This window comes from Nuphar pumila, chromosome 6 (assembly GCF_984573655.1).
Source record: "Nuphar pumila chromosome 6, dmNupPumi1.hap1.1, whole genome shotgun sequence".
In the NCBI taxonomy this organism is placed as follows: Eukaryota; Viridiplantae; Streptophyta; class Magnoliopsida; order Nymphaeales; family Nymphaeaceae; genus Nuphar; species Nuphar pumila.
The window spans coordinates 6,651,471-6,671,196 of NC_143254.1; the positions used below are offsets into that span (position 1 = coordinate 6,651,471).

General features: G+C 36.0%; 1 protein-coding gene across 1 annotated transcript in view; it reads right to left on the reverse strand.

The window, feature by feature from the left end:
* Positions 1-2,655: 2,655 nt before the first annotated feature.
* Positions 2,656-19,726, reverse strand: part of GLA1 (Folylpolyglutamate synthetase family protein) — a 50,786-nt gene continuing 33,715 nt past the window's right edge. Inside the window, exons 6-10 of the mRNA XM_090009855.1 lie at positions 7,723-7,911; positions 7,462-7,561; positions 5,742-5,873; positions 5,533-5,664; positions 2,656-3,266 (exon numbers count right to left, since the gene is read on the reverse strand). Coding sequence (XP_089865981.1) covers positions 2,926-3,266; positions 5,533-5,664; positions 5,742-5,873; positions 7,462-7,561; positions 7,723-7,911 — 894 coding nt within the window. The 3' untranslated portion in view covers positions 2,656-2,925. The remainder of the gene's footprint in view (positions 3,267-5,532; positions 5,665-5,741; positions 5,874-7,461; positions 7,562-7,722; positions 7,912-19,726) is intronic.

A 19,726-nucleotide genomic window follows, 5' to 3' on the forward strand; every position in this document is an offset into this window, starting at 1 on the left:
GTCATATCTATGTTCATGTAACCTAGAGCGAATGATACTATTTTTTTCAATCTGAAAAATCGGATCCATCTAAGATGGGAATATTATTAGAACCGTCAATGATCAATGAACCTGGTACTGCAAAAACGAAATGAAAAGACCATATAAATACTCAAACGTGACTCATGTTGAAAAGATAAAATTGAGATCACTTATTATTCACTTTTCTAAGACAAGCATAATAGGGTCACTATCGTTTCACTTTGGTGGAAACGATAATATTCAAAGTTGATTAGACTCCTTAGTTCTCAAATAATTAAATTCAATTGATGAAACTAGCAGATCATGTGATTAGAGGCAATTTGGCATTATATATTTGGGCATGAACATGCTTTGTGGGCTAGTATACGTGCCTATTATCATACCGTGTGTAAATTTGAAATACAATGACCTATCTTTGGGTAGAATCATTGTTTCATGGTCACACACAATCACAATACCGAATTTTAATACAATTTAAAGAATCATCAATCAACACAACTCAGATCACTTTGATGATTGCATGAGTCAGTTAATCGGGATCTTTTACCATAAACATATTTGTATTATAGAGCATACCCATGCACTCATGATAATGCATGTATATTCATGACAAACTATGTATAATAACATCAAAAACACAAACTCATGTTGCATCTCAAATGCACAAATAAAATTTTAATAAAACACATCATATATGTCATGAATTTAGTAATAATTCACGCTTAGCTAACACAAAGCAACATCAAATGCATGCAAAAGTCATGAATCCATGATAAAATTACACATAAAAGTATGATTAAGATGACAAAGACATGCTTTTATAGGTAATACCCAGGGTCTCCGTACTGAAACCAATAAAAAAGTACTCTAAACTGGTCTGAAATGGCCTCAAACCGGTCAAAAAGGTCTCTGGACCGGTTTGAAAACGGTCAAACCAGTCCGATACATGTACTAAAGCATATAAACCCCTAAAAATGGATGAGAAAACCCTTGTTGTTTCTTAGATACAAGACAACATAGTCTCCTCAGAACCGGTTAGAAAAGTTAGAAAAGGCTCTAATCCGGTCCCAAAATGCACCGTATCGGTCATGAAACTAGTTCTGCACCTTAAAAAGGGTAGGATCCAGTTTCATACATGATCTGACTTAGTTCGGATCCATGTTCAGACTTAATGGGTCCTGAGTCGGATCTCATGAACCAAACCCAATCCGAATCCAAACCCGATTCAAAATGGATCCCAAGTTGGATCTCATGACCCAAACCCGGTCCAAATCCAAACCCTATCCAAACCAGATACTGGGTTGGATCTCATAATGCTGGTATATTTTAAGGTTAGAAAATGAATTTTCAATTAACGCATTAGGTGAAAATCCCTATGTCACGTAAAAAAGTATAGCATCAAGCATTTGATATTTCAAAATTAATTCCTGGATTCGTTTTATTCACCCGAACAGTTTTTTGAAAAACCATTGTTATCCTTTCATCTCTTCAGATTTCTCCATTGAAGATTTTATTACGAATGGCACCAATTTGTGATATCGATAATTTTTACAACAGTATGAAGAAATATGACTTTAGCAAAATCTAAAAACTGCTGGTAAAATCATAATCTGATCTCACGTTCCAATCTTGCTGTATGAACACACTTTTTTCGTGCAGGCCCAACCTTTGCTATTGAACCACTAGTTAGTTTAGTTAATTCTAGAGCTCACCCCTGCCAGACTCTGAAACATCTCTCTCTCTCTCTCTCTCTCTCTCTCTCTCTCTCTCTCTCTCTCTCTCTCTCTCTCTCTCTCTCTCGCTCTCTCTCTCTCTCTCTCTCTCTCCGGTCTTTCTAGTGGATTAGTGGCACAAAACAAAAAGTGCCTCTAAGGTTTCTTGATGGAGTAACATCTTATAATTTATTAGTCTTTTTTAAGACTAATTAATAAGAGGCCGTGCAATTCCCAGGAGAATGAAGCAAGTCAAGCGAGGCGGGATTGAAGCTCCATACGACGAGAAAGAACAAAAATAAATAACAATGATTTCATCTTGAGAGACAATTTTATCAGCAATCCTGTCTTTTTTCTGCTTCGTTGTGTTCGAATATTTTTTTTATTTTAAGTGAGATTTTTCCAATGGCAACTAAGAAAAATGAACATTTTGAAGATCTCTCCAAAAATCCATAGCCGTTACTGGTCAGGGCGCAGATCAGGTCATGCTGAACATGAGCGACTTTGCTCATGCTGACATCGTGGCCGTCTGTTTGCATTTTGGATGAATGACACGTGGTTTTGTTGACTTTTGAACTTTTTAAAATGCAAATCGGATGGCCACGATGTCAGCATGAGCAAAATCGCTCATGTTCAGCATGACCTGACCGCTTCCTACTGGTCACTGTCTTGGGCTTATCAGGCGCATCAATCAACTCAAATTTACCATAATATTTTATATAGATAACCAAAGGGTAAATACTGGCTACTAATGAAGGTACGGAACTAATGAGTAGAAATCACTGTTTTCTTTTTTTTAGATCAAATGTTACTGTTTGTTTAGTAGGAAGGGGTCCAAAAATCAACAGCTACAATGTGCCAAAATTTCATAACTCAAAAGATCACATTTTTACATCAAAAACCATGATCCAAGGCTTGATCCTTAGCAAACAAACCATGCTGAGCACATCTATGTGGTTAGATTGAGTTTGCGCCTATGATTTCTAGCTCATTAGTTCCGTACCTTCATTACTTGCCAATATTTACCCATAACCAAATGCCTATGGCCTAGAGCTCAAAAACGAACATCAAATCTTGAACAGAGTCCGTAGAAAACATGAGACGGTATGGAAAAATTCAAGTTTGAATGGCACACCTCAGTTCTTGCCATCTCTAGTTCATCTACTAACATCAATGAGGGTGGTATTCAGGATCAATAATCAAAAGATTCCTGTACTGCAGCAACAATATGAAGAGAGCCAGTAACGACGATAAGACCATGACTATCCTCTGTTCTACTTTTAAGCAGTGTAGATGCTAAAGTTATCGGCTTCTTCACGGACTCGCTTTCACATCCCACAAAACACACCACATTTTTGTCAACATTAGAAGGTGGTTGATTCTCATGCTTAATCATCCCCAAGTCCTGAAAATCTATTTCCAGTTTCTTAGCTGCCTGCACCCATGCCTCCTTTAATGAAGATACTGGAGTCGAGCGAGACTTTGCCCCAGCAATACTGACTTCTGTGAAGATCACAATATCCGGTCTAACACCTGAAAAAATCCAAAATCAATTTATATACGCATGGCTGCCGTCATTCCTTTGCTACTTTCCTTAAAGTAAGAAATATAGTACACACAGAACAAACAATAAACAAAGTATTGCACTGATATTGCCAAATGATTGAATGCAGCAATAGCGTCTGAAAAAGCTGCCTGGCATTTGAAAAGGTGCAGATTTGCAACCCAAGAAAGTAGCACAGACTTTAAGGTATGGTTAAATTTTTCATGGCCGTAACTAAAAGATGTCCATCTTCATGGTGATCTCAATAAATTCCATAACTGTTCTGGCCCTCAGAAACCACCACATATAAATTTGTTGCAGAAAACATTTACAAGCTATTAATGTATGCCCATGGCCTTGGAAATCAACACCTTTACCACAATTTTATAGCAAATTTAAAAATAAGGTAAATTGATGCATTGTCACCATAATGGGCATTTCTTAGTTCTATAAGAGAACACATAGAAAGCACCATGCATTTCTAAAGTACAGCTAATAAATTGTCATCCACTAAATAAATTAATCTATTCAATAAAATTATAGTGACAATTAATCCATCAAAACGGTTTCATTTTTAAGTTTGTTAAGTGCATAGATTAGTGATAGATATGCTAATATCAATGAAAGACCATATATAGACAATAACTCCCTTGAGATTCTCACACTTACATGATCTAGAATAGTATGTAACCATGTGTTGATCTGTTATTATCCTCTATAAATATATAACTGTCACAGAAAAAGTGTATATATGTCTAGACAGCTTAACTTCAAAGTCGCAGAAAAAGTGCATATATATCTAGACAACTTAACTTCAAATGCATGTTGTAGGAAAAGGATGAATCTGAAATACAACAAATAAGTGGGGGTCTATCCAAGTCTCCGGTCTACCCCACTTGTCTAGATGAACTCATGACCACACTAATGCAGAGATATCTAATGATTCTAATATATCCATTGTCAAAAGTGAAAAGCTATGTCACATGGGTGCGGGTACGGGTGTGACACGGGTGCGGAGCAATTTTAAAAAATTTGGACATGGGGACACGGCTATATATATATATATATATATATATATATATATATATATATATATATATATATATATATATATATATATATATATATATATATATATATAAAAGATTGTAAATTTTAAAGCAAAAATAAAAAATTAATTATGTTGAAGTAACAACACCAACTTACCAAATTATTTTTAATAAATGGACAAAAATAGACTCGGTCAAAGTTGACAGAATCCAAAATGTGGACGGACTCAGCCCCGGTGCGTTGACTGAGTCCGACACTTAGTTGACTGTGTCCAAAGCCGCACCCGTGTCGGGGCGTGTCGAAGCGGGTGCACCGGCCTTTTAGCCGAGTCCGTGTGACTTGGGTGAAAAGCCTTCAGTTGTCTAACTCAATTCAGAATGGATTCATCCAAGTAGGGTCTGCAAGGCTTAGTTGATTACTCCAGCCTAGAAAAAACCAACATATACAGAGTTGACATATTTAAGAAGCATTCAATTTAATGATCACAATACATATACAAATAATCTAAATTTGTAGGGTTCAATTTTTTGTGTTTTGGGATCGTAGTACATAAAACACATTGACATGCAACCCTACCTTTGAAAGCTTCAGCTTCACCTTCATATGGACTTGATGCATCAATTTGCATGCATGAAAAGTTCAATTTAGCAAATCAAAAAGCAAGTCACATTTTATATATACATTTTCCTAGATATCTTGGTCCTTGGATTCACATTTATTACAAGTATGGAAAGTTTAAACCCAGTCCACAAGTCTCCTAGAAGATCCACATGAAGATGCTCACTTTGAGACAATCTATAAGTATAATTTGTTAGTCATTTCTTTTGGGTTTTGCTTGTGCTCTCTTCTTTCGTTAATTTGTTTCATTGTAATAAAAAAACTTGGTGTAAGGCTGTAATTAGCAATGTTCTCAGAAACCTGTATCAATTGGGGCACAAATTTGAGAGTCCTGGTTGTGTTTATGATTATCAACAGAAAGAATTTTCTTCTTGCTATAGCATACAAGATATTATTGGATATTGCTAACCAATTATGGGTGCCACGGTGTAGTCAGGCAATCTCTGGAATGTCTGTGCCCAACTGTTCATCATGATTGGTCATGCAAGGAGTAAGTCCTTACCATCAAAGAATCCATGGAGTCCATTGTGTACTGAAAGATGTGACAATGAAAAACAAAGCCAGCAGAAGCAGTGAGGAAAAAATTACCTGACAAAAGCTGGTACGCAAAAGCTGAATGGTCTTTGTCACTTGCCATAGCAACCACTAAAGCTGACTTGTGATCCACCTGTGTCATCTTAATCATGTTTGCTAAACCCACAGCAGACGCTTCAGTGTGTGCTGGAAGATCATTTCAAGTCATCAGGAAAGTTCAAAATTGAATGAAAAAATATAGATCAATCTGTTTAGCACCATACCTCCATCAACCAGTACAGAGGTTCCAGAAATCCCTAGCAACTCGACCTCTTTGTGTGTAAGAAATTGGGATCTCCCAAGCAAGAAAGTATCTTCCAATCCAGCACGGATGGATTCATCAGATATGTCCCATCCTAGCATTTCAAATAGTATCAATAAGAATGGTAGTACCAGCATTTCAAAAAAGAAAGAATGGTGGTACCAACACAGAGATTACACTCATTTCCCCAGTGATATACTTCTAGCACTGCAAATAGAAATAGCTTAAACTGATAAAAATGCATTGTTGAATATATATATATATATATATATATATATATATATATATATATATATATATATCGAGAGACTCTTATTTATAAAACATCCTCATGGGTTAAAAAAGTATATGCATGTGTTTGTTCAATCTGAGCTTACAGTTGCTGTAAAAATTGATGACAATAAAATCAAATTTTCTGGTTAAAATTGACTTTATCTAAAGCAAGACTTTCAGTGACTAAAGTTACTAAACAATGATAAATACACCTATAGGTTTAGATTAAAATGTTATATCAATTTCTTATCCATGATTGATAAAGTCTCTTTGAGATCAAGGAATAGCAAAAAGACCTTTTTCTTCCAAATCTTCATCACTGTATGGATAGATCTCATTGTGAAAAAACCTATATGCACATGGAAGACAGCTTGATTTCCTCTGTTGAAAATTTGTGGAGAGAACACGAGAGAAACTGTGGACATTTCGCAAAGTTGCATAATGTGTGTGCATGTGAACATGTAGTTTGAGAGAAATTATAAAGCAATTAATTCTCATATATGTTTTCCAATTTAACATCAGGTGGTATATTAAAGTAAAAAATCAAAGTGTATTTAAGGCAGATACACATGTAATGAATGTGACTACCTTTTTACAACAAAACTAAGGCTCTGTTTGAGAGCCTTGCATTGGGATGAAATCACCATTTTCATGTATTGCCAAAATATAGTGCTAGAGGATATAGTTGCCAAAAACATCCTCTTATGAATGGTGTTGAAATGTGGTGTTGGGGCTGCCAACACCATTTCCAATGCATTGTTTTGACAAGACCACTGCTCCCAAACAGCAGAAAGCAAGAGAGCACATTGGGGAAACCGCAATACACCTCTGTTTCAAAGTTACCAAACAGAGCCTAAATGGCCTCACTAAATGTAACCATTAGACAGATGTACTATTGATTAAGATAACATCCTCAACAGTCAAAACTAGCAGTTGATTTAACCTTCTTGAAGAAAAGCCTCACAAACTATAGGTCCAGATGGTCAGCTTCAAATGTACGTGAACTTACTGAATTGATCATAATGGTTGAGGTCTAATATTGTCCTCATCAGACAACTAATTCAAGAGACAAGTTCTCTTGGGCTTTGATTGAGCAATTGAGCCTCACAGAGCCTGGCCCAAACCGTGTAAAGCATTTGAAACTCTCAATAGTCATATTCCATCCTTTAGCCTCATAGCTGTTTAGAAGAGTACAGGATTCATATAGAAAGAAGAAATACTTTTCAACCATCTAGAAGAGAATAATAAGGAAGCCCTTTAGTTATACATAATGCATACTTTAATTCAAGAGCGAAGAACAAAATAAAATACCAATGTAGGCAACAAAAAAGGAGAAAGATAAGCATATCACTATTCAGGTGTAAGTATGTAAACAAAGTAAAATACTCTTACCTCTTAAAAGTTCTCACCTTGATTGCGCAGAAAGAGTGCAACACAAGTAGCTGTAACAGCATTTTGAAGCTGGTGGCATCCAAGCATTTGCAACTTAAGATCAAATAATTCAATGATCTGCATACGAAATAGCCATACTTTTTCTTAAGATTCCCAGTGAAGACAGAATTATGCTTTCAAGGCAGGCCATTAAATGTGATTACAACACTTATACAGTGATGCATTTATACCGCATTCATAAAATCAAGCTGTGACTGTTAAAATAAGCACAGACATACCATCTGCAGGCCTAAATGTCTGATGACTATATCACATAATTGATAAAATTTTCCATCTTTGGTCAAAAATCCCTTTAAAATGCTGCGCATTCCAGTGTCAGATGCAGAGACTAATGGTGAACCCATTATGGCAGCTTTCTCACGAAGAATTTGCTCAATATGTGGTAGAAATGGACCACCAATCACTACCTGATCATCAAACATTAAGAGATCAGGATAAAGATTTTAAACATAAAAAAAGGACTACTCCAAGAATCAATTAAGTATTACAATAAAAAATTCAGTGGAAGGAAAAAAAGGATTTTGGTAACCTGAAGATTTATAAGAATATATTTTCATGAAGAACACAGCAATTGGCATTACGAGGAAATCACCAAAAGTTACCCACACAAATGAAATATAAATCCAAGCTGTAAAAAGTATGGGCAATGTGTGTAGACAGGTCCAGATGGTTACTTCATATAGCTACCTGCTTTTGAAATAACTCCTGTTGCTACATAAATTGATGAATTTTTTCCATGGTCATGCACCACATAGAGTCATGGACTAATGATTAGTTTTCAGATAATTGAGCATGATGCATTGATGCCATTTCACGAACTTGTTTATATTTGAATTTGTTCTAGTTGATAGATGACATGTAAACTAGTATTGGGAGTGTGCCATACACATGCAAGGGAGAAAGCAAGGGGGAAATGGAGAGAAGGCTTCGCTGCACATGCAACACCATAAAATTTAAATCAGGAAACTTATCTGGATCTGAATTTAAACCCAGCGAGCTAGATCCTCGACACACACCCTCAAAGTATGCATGGGTGACAACCATAGTGTAACACTTGTAAATTTTATCACCTAAATAGACTTGAATTTCATGGTCAAAATGTGGTATGAGAATATTTTCATTTCTATTCTTTTTATTTAAATTGGATCTCGGATATCTTGTTCAGATCTTCGATATTGGATCCTGGATATCTTATTTGGATCTTCGATATTGGATCCTGGATATCCTATTTGGATCTTGATATCAGATCCCTGATATCCTATTTGGATCTTTGATATTGGATCTTGGATATCTTATTTGGATCTTCAAAATTGGATCTCGGATATCCTATTTGGATCTTCAATATCGGATATCCTATTTGAATCTTTGATATTGGATCCTGGATATTTTTCAGATCTTCGATATCAGATTCTAGAAACCTTGGTTGGATATCCGATACTAGATCCAAAATGCGTTGTTTGGATCTTTAACATCGGATTTCCAACATCTTAGTATAGATTTTACATCGAAATTGTAATGGTCCAATTAAAATTTTAATGTTGGATCCATATCGAAAGTTTGAAGCTCTAATTTTAATACTAGAAAATTCGGATCTTTGGATGGACCCGGATACTCCATACATGAATCCAAAAACATAATGGATCGCGGATGCCCGTGTAGAAGATCCAAACTCGCGATCTTTTTTAAAGCACACACTATCACGCGTGAGGGCCATGGCGAAATTAAAAAAAATAAAATAAAAATGGGGCGTTATACGTGAAAGGGGTTCATTGTTGAACCCTAATAACGTGATACATAAAATGAAAAAAAAAATGTGAAACCCAAAAAGAAAAGGAAAAGTGGGGGGCGTGAAAACCCCTATTCACGCAATGGGGGGGAGAAAAGAGGGGAACCGACCCCCACCTCTCACCCACGACCCTTCTTTTTCCCCATTTCTTCTCCAACCTCCTCTCACGAAAACCCTTAAAAGAAAATTCCCAGTAGGCGTGAACCACTCTCTCCTTCACCTCTCCTTCATCTCTCTCTCTTACACGGTCCGGTTAAAGGCTTCACGAGATCACGGCGGCAGGAGGAGGAAAACCAGTGAAAAAATGTAGGATTTCTATTCTGTATTTTGTTTAATGTTCAAGGATGTGGTGCTCTGCATTTTCAAGATGTTTCTGAGTATGTTCTGCATTTTCAATACACATCTAAATTTGTTCTGCGTTTTCAATACACATCTAAATGTGTTCTGTGTTTTCAATACACCTCTGAATGTGCACTGTGTTTTCAAGATGCTTCCGAGTATGTTTTGCGTTTTCAATACACATTTAAATGTGTTTTGGGTTTTCAATACACCTCTGAATGTGCTCGGCATTCTCAATATGCATCTGAAACTAAAAGAAAAACAAAAGATTAGAAACCTGCGCAATTTGCTATGAGGCATGATTTTATTTATTTTTGTCAGGATGATTCTGTGCCAAAAACATTCCGTCGTGTTTCTGCTAGGGGTCCTGCATTTTCTTTTATGTACAGAAACCTGGTGTTACATTAAAAAATGTATGTGTTTTATGTTTCATTAGATGGTTAATTTTTTTGTATGTTAATGGATATGATCACTGCAGCTGTGTGTTTTTGCTTTTGCTGGAAATCTGCAAATACACCTGATATGCATTTCCAACATTGGGGAAAATTTTGATACGTGTGTTTGACAGTGAAAAAGATATAATATGTTGAAATCATGGTATCTGCGTGTTTTTGTTTTTTATGAAAACTGCAAATAAACCTAATATGCATTACCAGCCTAGGGAAAATTTTTGATATGCGGATTTGGCATTGAGGGAAAAAAATATATAATAAGTTGAAATCCCTACATCTACATGTTTTTGCTTCTGATGATAATCTGCAAGTTTATCTGATATGCCTTTCCAACATTAAAAAAAATTATAGGCTTAATAATCTAATACGTGTGTTTGACAAAAAGAATAATCACGTAGAAATCCCTACTTTGCATGTTTTCGGTTTTGATGATTTTTTGTATTAAGGATACAACAACAACAACAACAACTACGCTTTCATCCCAAAACAATTGGGGTCAGCGATATGAACCAAAAAAGAAATTCATTTTGGGTCTTCCACATGAATCCTTTTCCTCCAATCATTTCTATCCAACGCCATGTCCTCGGTGAGGTTCAAAGCATTCATATCCTTTCCTATCATCTCCATCCAAGTCTTCCTAGGCCTACCCCGACCTCTTTTAACTAATATATTTTCCCATTTCTCCAACCTTCTAACTGCAGCATCATTAGGCCTTCGTCGAATATGTCCAAACCACCGTAAACGATTCTCTCGCATCTTATTTTCAATGGGTGCAACACCTACCTTCTTACGTATCTCTTCGTTCCGAATCTTATCTTTTATTGTATTTCCACACATCCATCTAAGCATCCGCATCTCAGCTACACTCATTTTTTGAATATGATGTCTCTTGGCAGCCCAACATTCCGTACCATATAGTAAAGCGGGTCTAATAGTCGTCCTATAAAACTTTCCCTTCAACCGCAATGACATTCTACGATCGCACAACACTCCAGATGCACTTTTCCATTTCATCCACCCAACCTTTATTCTATGATTTACATCTCCATCAATTTCTCCATACTTTTGAATGATAAATCTCAAATATTTGAAACAATCATCCACCGGTATTTCTTGCTCACCAAACTTCACTACACTCCCATCACTACTTCGTTGCTTACTAAACCGACATTCCATATATTTTGTCTTACTCTTACTCAACTTAAAACCTCTTGCTTCCAATGTCCGTCTCCATAATTCTAATTTAGCATTAACCCCAGCTCTAGACTCATCAATCAAAACAATATCATCAACAAACAACATACACCACGGCACATTTTCTTGAATTGATCTCGTAAGCTCATCCATCACTATAGCAAATAGGAAAGGGCTTAATGTAGATCCTTGATGTAACTCAACCGTTATAGGAAAATTGGTAGTCACCCTTGCATAAGTGCGGACATTTGTTACTACTCCTTCGTACATATCTTTAATTATACTAATGTACTTGAGAGAAACACCTTTCTTCATCATTGTCCACCAGAGAACATCCCTAGGTACTCTATCGTATACCTTCTCCAAATCAATAAAAACGATATGCAAATCTTTGTTCCTCTCTCTATTTCTCTCAATAAGTTGTCTAAGAAGATGTATAGCTTTCATAGTTGATCTTCCAGGCATAAAACCAAATTGATTCTCCGATATCATGACAACCTTCCTCAACCTATACTCAATCACCCTCTCCCAAAGTTTCATAGTATGACTCATGAGTTTTATACCACGATAGTTTATGCAATCTTGTATATCACCCTTATTCTTATATAGAGGCACCAAAGTACTCTTCCTCCACTCATTAGGCATCTTATTTGTCCGCCAAATCTTGTTAAAAAGATTTGTCAACCATTTTAAACCTTTCTCACCCAAGCATTTTCAAGCCTCGATAGGTATACCATCTGGGCCAACTGCCCTTCTTGATTTCATTTTCTTCAAAGCCTCTGCAATATCTTTCTTTTGAATCTTGCACATGAAGTCACGATTTATCTCATGAAAAGGAATGGAGAAGTCTCCAAGATCTTGAGCATGACTATCATTAAATAGCTTATCAAAATAATCTTTCCATCTCTCCTTAATCTCCTCATCTTTGACTAAAACCCTTTGCGTTTCATCTTTGATACATCTAACCATACCCAAATCCTTCGATTTCCTATCTCTCATCTTTGCAAGCCTATAAATATCCTTCTCGCCTTCTTTGGTATCCAACTTGTCATAAACCTCCTTATATACCTTAGCCCTCGCGTTTCGAACAACTTTTTTAGCTTCCTTCTTTGCTATCATATACTTCTCCAAATTCTCATTATCACGACTCTTACTTAGATTTCTATAACACTCTCTTTTAACCTTAATAGCTAATTTGACATCCTCGTTCCACCATGATGTATCCTTACCTAGTGGTGCACCGCCTTTAGACTCACCCAATACCTCCTTAGCTACTTTTCTCATACCACCCGCTATCTTATTCCACATTGATTCTGAATCCTCCTCGAGACACCAATCAACTTCCTTAACTACCTGCTCTACAAACATTCCGTGTTTAGCTCCTTTCAGTGCCCACCACTTAATTCTAGGATCTATCCTATGTCTATCCCTTTTGCGGCATTGTCTAATTCTAAGATCTAAAATTAAGACTCTATGTTGTGTAGCTACACTTTCTCCTGGTATAACCTTACAATCGATGCAACAACCCCTATCTCTCTTTCTAAGTAGGAAAAAATCTATCTGACTCGTATTAACCCCACTTTTAAATGTTACTAGGTGAGACTCCCTCTTCCTAAACCAAGTGTTTGCTAAGATCATATCATAGGACAAACAAAAATCTAAAATCCTTTCTCCACTTTCATTTCTTTCTCCTATACCATAGCCTCCATGGATATTCTCAAATCCATCCCTACTAATGCCTACATGTCCATTAAGGTCACCGCCGATGAAAAGCTTTTCTCTATAAGATGTCTCTTGTACTACTCCATCTAAATCTTCCCAAAATTGATGCTTAATGGAATCATCTAAACCTACTTGAGGTGCATAAACACTAATAATATTAATAATATCCGTACCTAATACTAATTTAATAAGTAAAATTCTATCACCCTTCCTACGGACCTCAACTACATTATCTATAAACTGACGACTCATAACAATCCCTACTCCATTCCTATTCCTATTTATTCCTGTATACCAAATCTTATATCCCCAAGGTTCTATCACTTTAGCTTTCTCACCTACCCATTTGGTCTCTTGAAGACATAAAATATCAATCTTTCTCCTACACATAACATCTACTAACTCTACCAACTTACCAGTTAAAGACCCTATGTTCCAAGTGGCTAACCTAATTTTATGGTCTTGGACTAACTTCTTTACCCCCACCCGTCCAACAAAGTGAGGGAACCCTTGCCTATTTGACACCACACCCGGGCGCCGGTGTGACGCGTCGCTTCTGGGCGACGACCTAGCAACCCTTGCACATTTATCACTGCCTCCGGGCCTAGAGAGTACAGCGCGTCGCTCAGTAGGGAACGCCCCAACGAAATTCTCATATTGGTTCATTTTCATAGGATATGACAAAGTTTTTATGCTGGCTGTCACAGGCCTACCGCAACCCTCCTCCTTTATCCGGGCTTGGGACCGGCAGTGTATAACTACACATTTTTGTATTAAGGATATTGACAGAAATTTATTTATGTTAAGATCCATAACAGGATATAGATGTATTAAGCCTAATGACAGTTTTGAATTTTTGTATTAAGCACATTGACAGAAAGTGATCTCTGTGTTAAGTTCCAGGGCAGTTTTGATTCTTTTGGTATTAGTTTCAATGACAAAAAATTTATTTTCAAAAACCAATTTCTGCAGTTAGTTCAATGATAATTTTTAATTGCTATGTTAAATGCAATTACAGTTTTGAAAGTCGATCTTGAGTACTTTGACAGAAACTGATATTTGCATTTAATTCCATAACAATTGGGATTAATATCTATAATATTCTTAATAACAGTAATTTATCTTCAAGAATCACTCTCTACAGTTAGCTCAACAATAGTAGTGATTTTCCATGTTAATTGTATTGACAAAAATTATTTGGGATTAAGTTCAAGAACGGTAGATTTGCTTTGTTAAGTTTAATGATGGTTTTGAATTTCTACATTAAGTACCCGGACTGAAAGTGATTTTTGTGTAAGGTTATTGATAAAATGTTTTCTGTGTTGAGTCCAATGACAGAAATCGTTGACTGCATAGTTATTAAACTTGGTGATTTTAATATTGGACTCCATGGTTAAAAATCTATGTTTGTATAATTAATTTTTAGTTCTTGCTTATAAGACTTGTACATTATACACGATACCAATAGTAAAATCCTGTTTATAAATACTTTAATGCGAAGGACTGATTGTACATGCCCTGCTCATATAAGTGTTAAGTTCATGATTGAGTAATCATAGAATTGTGCCTTATGAAATTACTGTTATGAAGTTTTACAATTACTTTTAGGTAATTGACTTGAAAGTGAAACTTACCTACAATTCTCAAAGAATAAACTCATAACCGAGCTTGCGGGTCGGTTTGGTGCTCGCAAATGAATTGCCAAGCCAAGAAATTGAGGGTTCCACATTGACACCTCGAGTTTTGTAAAGTTAATACATAAGTAAATGTATTTTTTATATTTTTGCCTGACTAGTTTAAAGGTACCAAGGCACTCGTGCTCGATGGTTTAAAGGTATTGGAGTACACTGAGTGGGATTGCACGAATAAATTGTTATTTGGTAACTTACCTACATAAAGTGGGAATATTTGGGAACAGCTACTTCGGTGGTATGATTTGTTACTTATGTGAGTACCTGTAACATTGAGCGACTGGGTTTCAGTCATGTAGAATCCCTGAGAGGTCAGGTAATAAAATTTATAAGAAAAATAACTCACTCATACTCGGGCTTACCTTGGATAGGGTAGGTGGTACACCTGGAGACGTGTTGTTTTGCTTCGAGCGGCAATGGCTCGTTGGCCCCCAGTCCTCGGAGTTAGGGGACCCGGACTACCAATTTATCCTAGGTGGTAAATTCAAGTTTTTCTGCAGAAGTTAAAGATGCATCATGTTACTTTGACCTTTGGGAGGTTTTCTCGGTTATTAGACCACTCCCTTAGGATTTCAGTTTCAGTTAGATGCTCGAATTAATAAAACACATAGCATAACAAACCCTTGAGTGCTCTTTTCTGTTATGGTTGCCTCGGCTTGCGAGTACCTACAGAAAAATTAAAAAAAAAAACTTAACTTCATTATAGTATATTCTTTGTTCATGTGGAACTGGTGAGATACTAAGACTGAATATGCTTATAATGGACCATGTTTATTCATATTTCAAAAATGAATCATGACATTGATTGTTTATAGTGACATGCAATTAGTTAAGATAATGAGAATGATTGTTTTGTTAAATTTCAATTGATCATGACATGATATGTCATAGTTTAATTATTGAAAATTCATAGTATCATATTTCCTTGTTACAATGAACTTATAAACAAGTATAGAAATTCTACTGCTTAGACTGGTTATAGTCCGATCCAATTATTTTATCATTTTTAGGTGAAGAATAGATAACACAAAGTGATTGCAAGATGATATAAGGACCATGATGCACGAATTTTTGATGTTCCTAGGACAACCTGATATAACTTAGTTATTTTCATTTCTGCTTTTATTATGATCTTAACATTTTAATTAATGCTGAATTTTATTAGTAATGGAATGGATAGTGTTGCTTTGATTTCCCTGTAATGTACCCGAGATGTTTAACCAGGAGTGGATTGAGTTGTTCCGCTGTGTTTAAAAAAGAAATCCTCAAAAAATTGGTTAAGTTTCGGGATGTTACACATAGACAGTTTGCCTTTCAATAACCAATGGTGATAGGTAGACAGTAGCTTCAAGACTAGATCTGCAGTTTGATCCTCTCTCTCAAATGAGAAGAGGTAGAATCTCTTGGTCTTCCAGTTTTTTTCGCAGAAAATGTTGATTCAGCTCTGCATGCTTCATTTTCCTATGCTGAACAGGATTAATAGATATAGTCGTTGTACTTCTATTTTCACAAATACAACAAAGATCTACTAATGGGCTGGTGTAAAGTAGAAAGTAAGTGGTTAATCCATAATATTTCTATATTGATTGCAGCCATAGTGTCTGCATTTGTGCTAGATCTCACAATTGTCCTCTGCCATTTACTCAACCAAGAAACAAGATGAAATCCACTATAACCTATTACCGATCTTATCATGCCCCAAAACAAACCCATGATCATGTCTAAAAATATGACTATTGAGTCATTCATTTTCTTTTGTTGAGTTTTTTTTAATAAAATAAACCCAATAGAATCTTAGGAAAAAATCAAGAATATGAACATTACATGGCATAACTGTTAAATAAATATAAATAAATATATATATATATATAATTACTCCAAAATACCTAATAGGGGTATTTTGATCTTTTCACAGTGCAATATAAGTTGTGTATAACTTATTTAGGTTTTTTATTTTCTTAATTTTTATTTTTCTCCTTTTTTATTTTTCATCTTATTGGGACCATTAGGGGCCCCACTTGTATAGACGTTGGGGTCCCCAACGGTCATTAATATGCCGTTGGGGCTCCCTAATGATCATTATATTGGGAGCCCCAATGGCCTCCCTTAGTCTTCTTCTTCCATTATGTATATATAGGGGTCTTTTCCTTCATTCATGTATGGGTTCTCACACTCTCTTAATAAAATTATTTCCTTTTAGCCTTTTGGCATTACCCCTTTGTGGGTTTATATATTTGCACTTTATGTGCATGTAATTTCCCTTTTGTGGGTTTATGCATTTGCACTTTATGGGCTTGTGTTTTTTTGTCCATTATTGGACCTTCAAGTGTTATCACTTGTTATTTGTATTTCCGCCTATTTCCTTACAATAACATCCAACTCTATTAAATAGCACAATTTTAATTAAATTCCTCGTTACAAGTCAAATTATGACCTGCAAATGATTACAATGCCTTTCAAAAGATAAACAGATAGATTGCCGACTAAAATGTAGGTTAAAAAGAAAAAAATTTGCAGTAACTTGAACGACATATCTTAAACAAGGGTTTTAAAGGCATGAGGTATAATGAGGTGCTTTTGAAAAGTATGAATGAGATGTTTGAGGTGTAATGAGGTGTAAACCTCAATATGTTTAAGGTAAAAATATAAAAAATATACAACTACTAAAATAGAGTATTTCATTAACTATAAAGCATAAATTCACAACAACCATCGGAAATAATCACAAACAAGAAAAGATCTATATTCCAAGTCTTTACTAAATGAAATGGATGATGGGTTACAGGCAGAGTTACAAGAAGCTTCATAGATAGGTGGGAAGCACGCTTCCTCGAAACTCGCTTCAGAAGCGCAAAACTTCTCGCTTCCGAAACTTGGTAGGAATCTCGATTCTCCCACGCTTCTATGCTTCCCACACATTTCTACCCCACTTCCCTACATGATTTCTATACGCTTCTCTCACGCTTCTTTTTATGTTTTTCATGTGCTTCCTGTTAAAATGTATACTCAAAAACATTATTGTAAGTATAAATATATATACTTATATACATAGAGATACGTATACATATGTTATATGTATACGTATCTCTATATATAAGTATATATATTTATACATTTTTTCTATTTTTACCCGAAAAGGGTATTTTAGTCCTTTTACATTTTGCGCATATTTCATTTGGAATATGCTGTAATTTTTTCCTTTATTTTTTAATTCCTTTTATTTTTATTTTTTCCTTTTTGTATTTCCAAAAAGGTGCATTGGGGGTCTCCCCAATAGAGTTGTTGGGGAGCCCCCAACGGTCACAATTGTGACCGTTGGGAGCTCCCCAACGACTCCTTTGGGGAGTCACCTCTTGCACCTCTCCTTTCTTGTATAAATAGGGGTGTTACCCCTTGTTGTAACATAAGCTTGAGAGTCTCAAGCATTTGCTTTTATTTATGAAATACATGCATTATTGCATGTTTATTATTTATACGCTTTTTGCGTATTTTGTTAAAGTGTTGTGAGAGTGCTTTCGTGCACTTCTTTTATAAAGTATTTGTGCTTGTATGCGTATTGTCTCTTTGTAGACAATTTCACATGGTATCAAAGCTCGGTTGGTGATTGAAGATCGTGGGATCCTCCCTTGTTCGAGTGCCTCGAAAACCGTGCCTTCAGATCTTTAGAGATTGAAGTGGTGGATCTTGCTTCTCAAATATTTTAGAAGGATCTTGTGCAAACTAGAAGTTGAAACATTGTATTGGTACGCCTTTTTTCTCCTTCTCTTTACGCATTAATGGGTGAGAAAGAGTCTCACTTTGCCCTTGGCTTCAAGTTGAATGGGTCCAACTATCATATTTGGGCCGGGAATATGGAGGCTCACATAAAAGGAAAAGGATTGTGGGGTTATGTGCAAGGAATAATTCCGGAACCGGAACCCAAGATAACTGTAATGGACGGAAGTGAAATCAAGATTCTTGAGGGAGAGGAAAGGATCAAAGCTCTTGAAGAATACTCCAAGAAGCACGACGAATGGGAAATGAAGAACTTCAAGATTCTTTCTTGTTTCTTCGCATCCGTCGAAACAAAGATTAATGCCAACATTATCAAATTCAAAAAAGCATCGGAAGCTTGGCATTATCTCGAGAAAATGTATACATCAAGAGATCTATCCCATAAGTATTACCTTCAAAAGAAGGCCCTCTCCCTTACTCAAGGTGAAATGTCTATTAGGGAATATTTTGCCGATCTTTCCTCTATTTGGGATGAGCTCTTTATGCTTAAACCAAAATGGAGTGGAGAGGCAATTAAACTCCGCCACAAGCAACTTGAAGAAGATAGTTTCTTCAATTTTTTGAATGGGTTGAGACCGGAATTTGAGCAAATAAGGTCATCACTTCTATCCTCATTTACTCCTCCCTCTCTTGAAGATGTTCTCACCAAATTAAGTGGTGAGGAGACTCGTATGAGTTTATGTAAACAAGGATCAAGTGTTCTTATGGTTCCTTGTAATCATGAAAAAAACAATGAGGTTAATGTTGTATCAAGACCCGGAAATAATGTAAAGACCTATTGTCTTCCTCATTTTAAATTCCAAAATCAATGAGGAGATGGTGGACAAAGAGGAAAGAGGGACTATAGCAAGACTATATGTCATTTTTGTAAAGAACCGGGGCATATCAAGCCCGTATGTCCCAAATGGAAGAAGCTTCTCGCTATGGCCACCACCGGTGCACCACAAAAGGAAGAGGCATCATCAAGTGGGTCACTCTCGTTGAACCAAATAATGGAAGCCCTTCAACCTCTTCTCAAGGGAGCTACATCCGGTGCCGCCGTGTCTACTTCTTCCATTCCAGGTAAAGTCTCTTGGCTTTTGGACTCAGGTGCATCTTTTCATATGTCCCCAAACATGTTTTCACTTTCCGATTATTCAAAAAATGTTTCTCCGTCCTTTGTTTCCACTGCGGATGGAACCTCTCTTGAAATTAAAGGAATAGGTAATTTTGAAACTCAAGATTTTTTTATTCCAAAAATTAGATTTATACCTAAACTTAACTT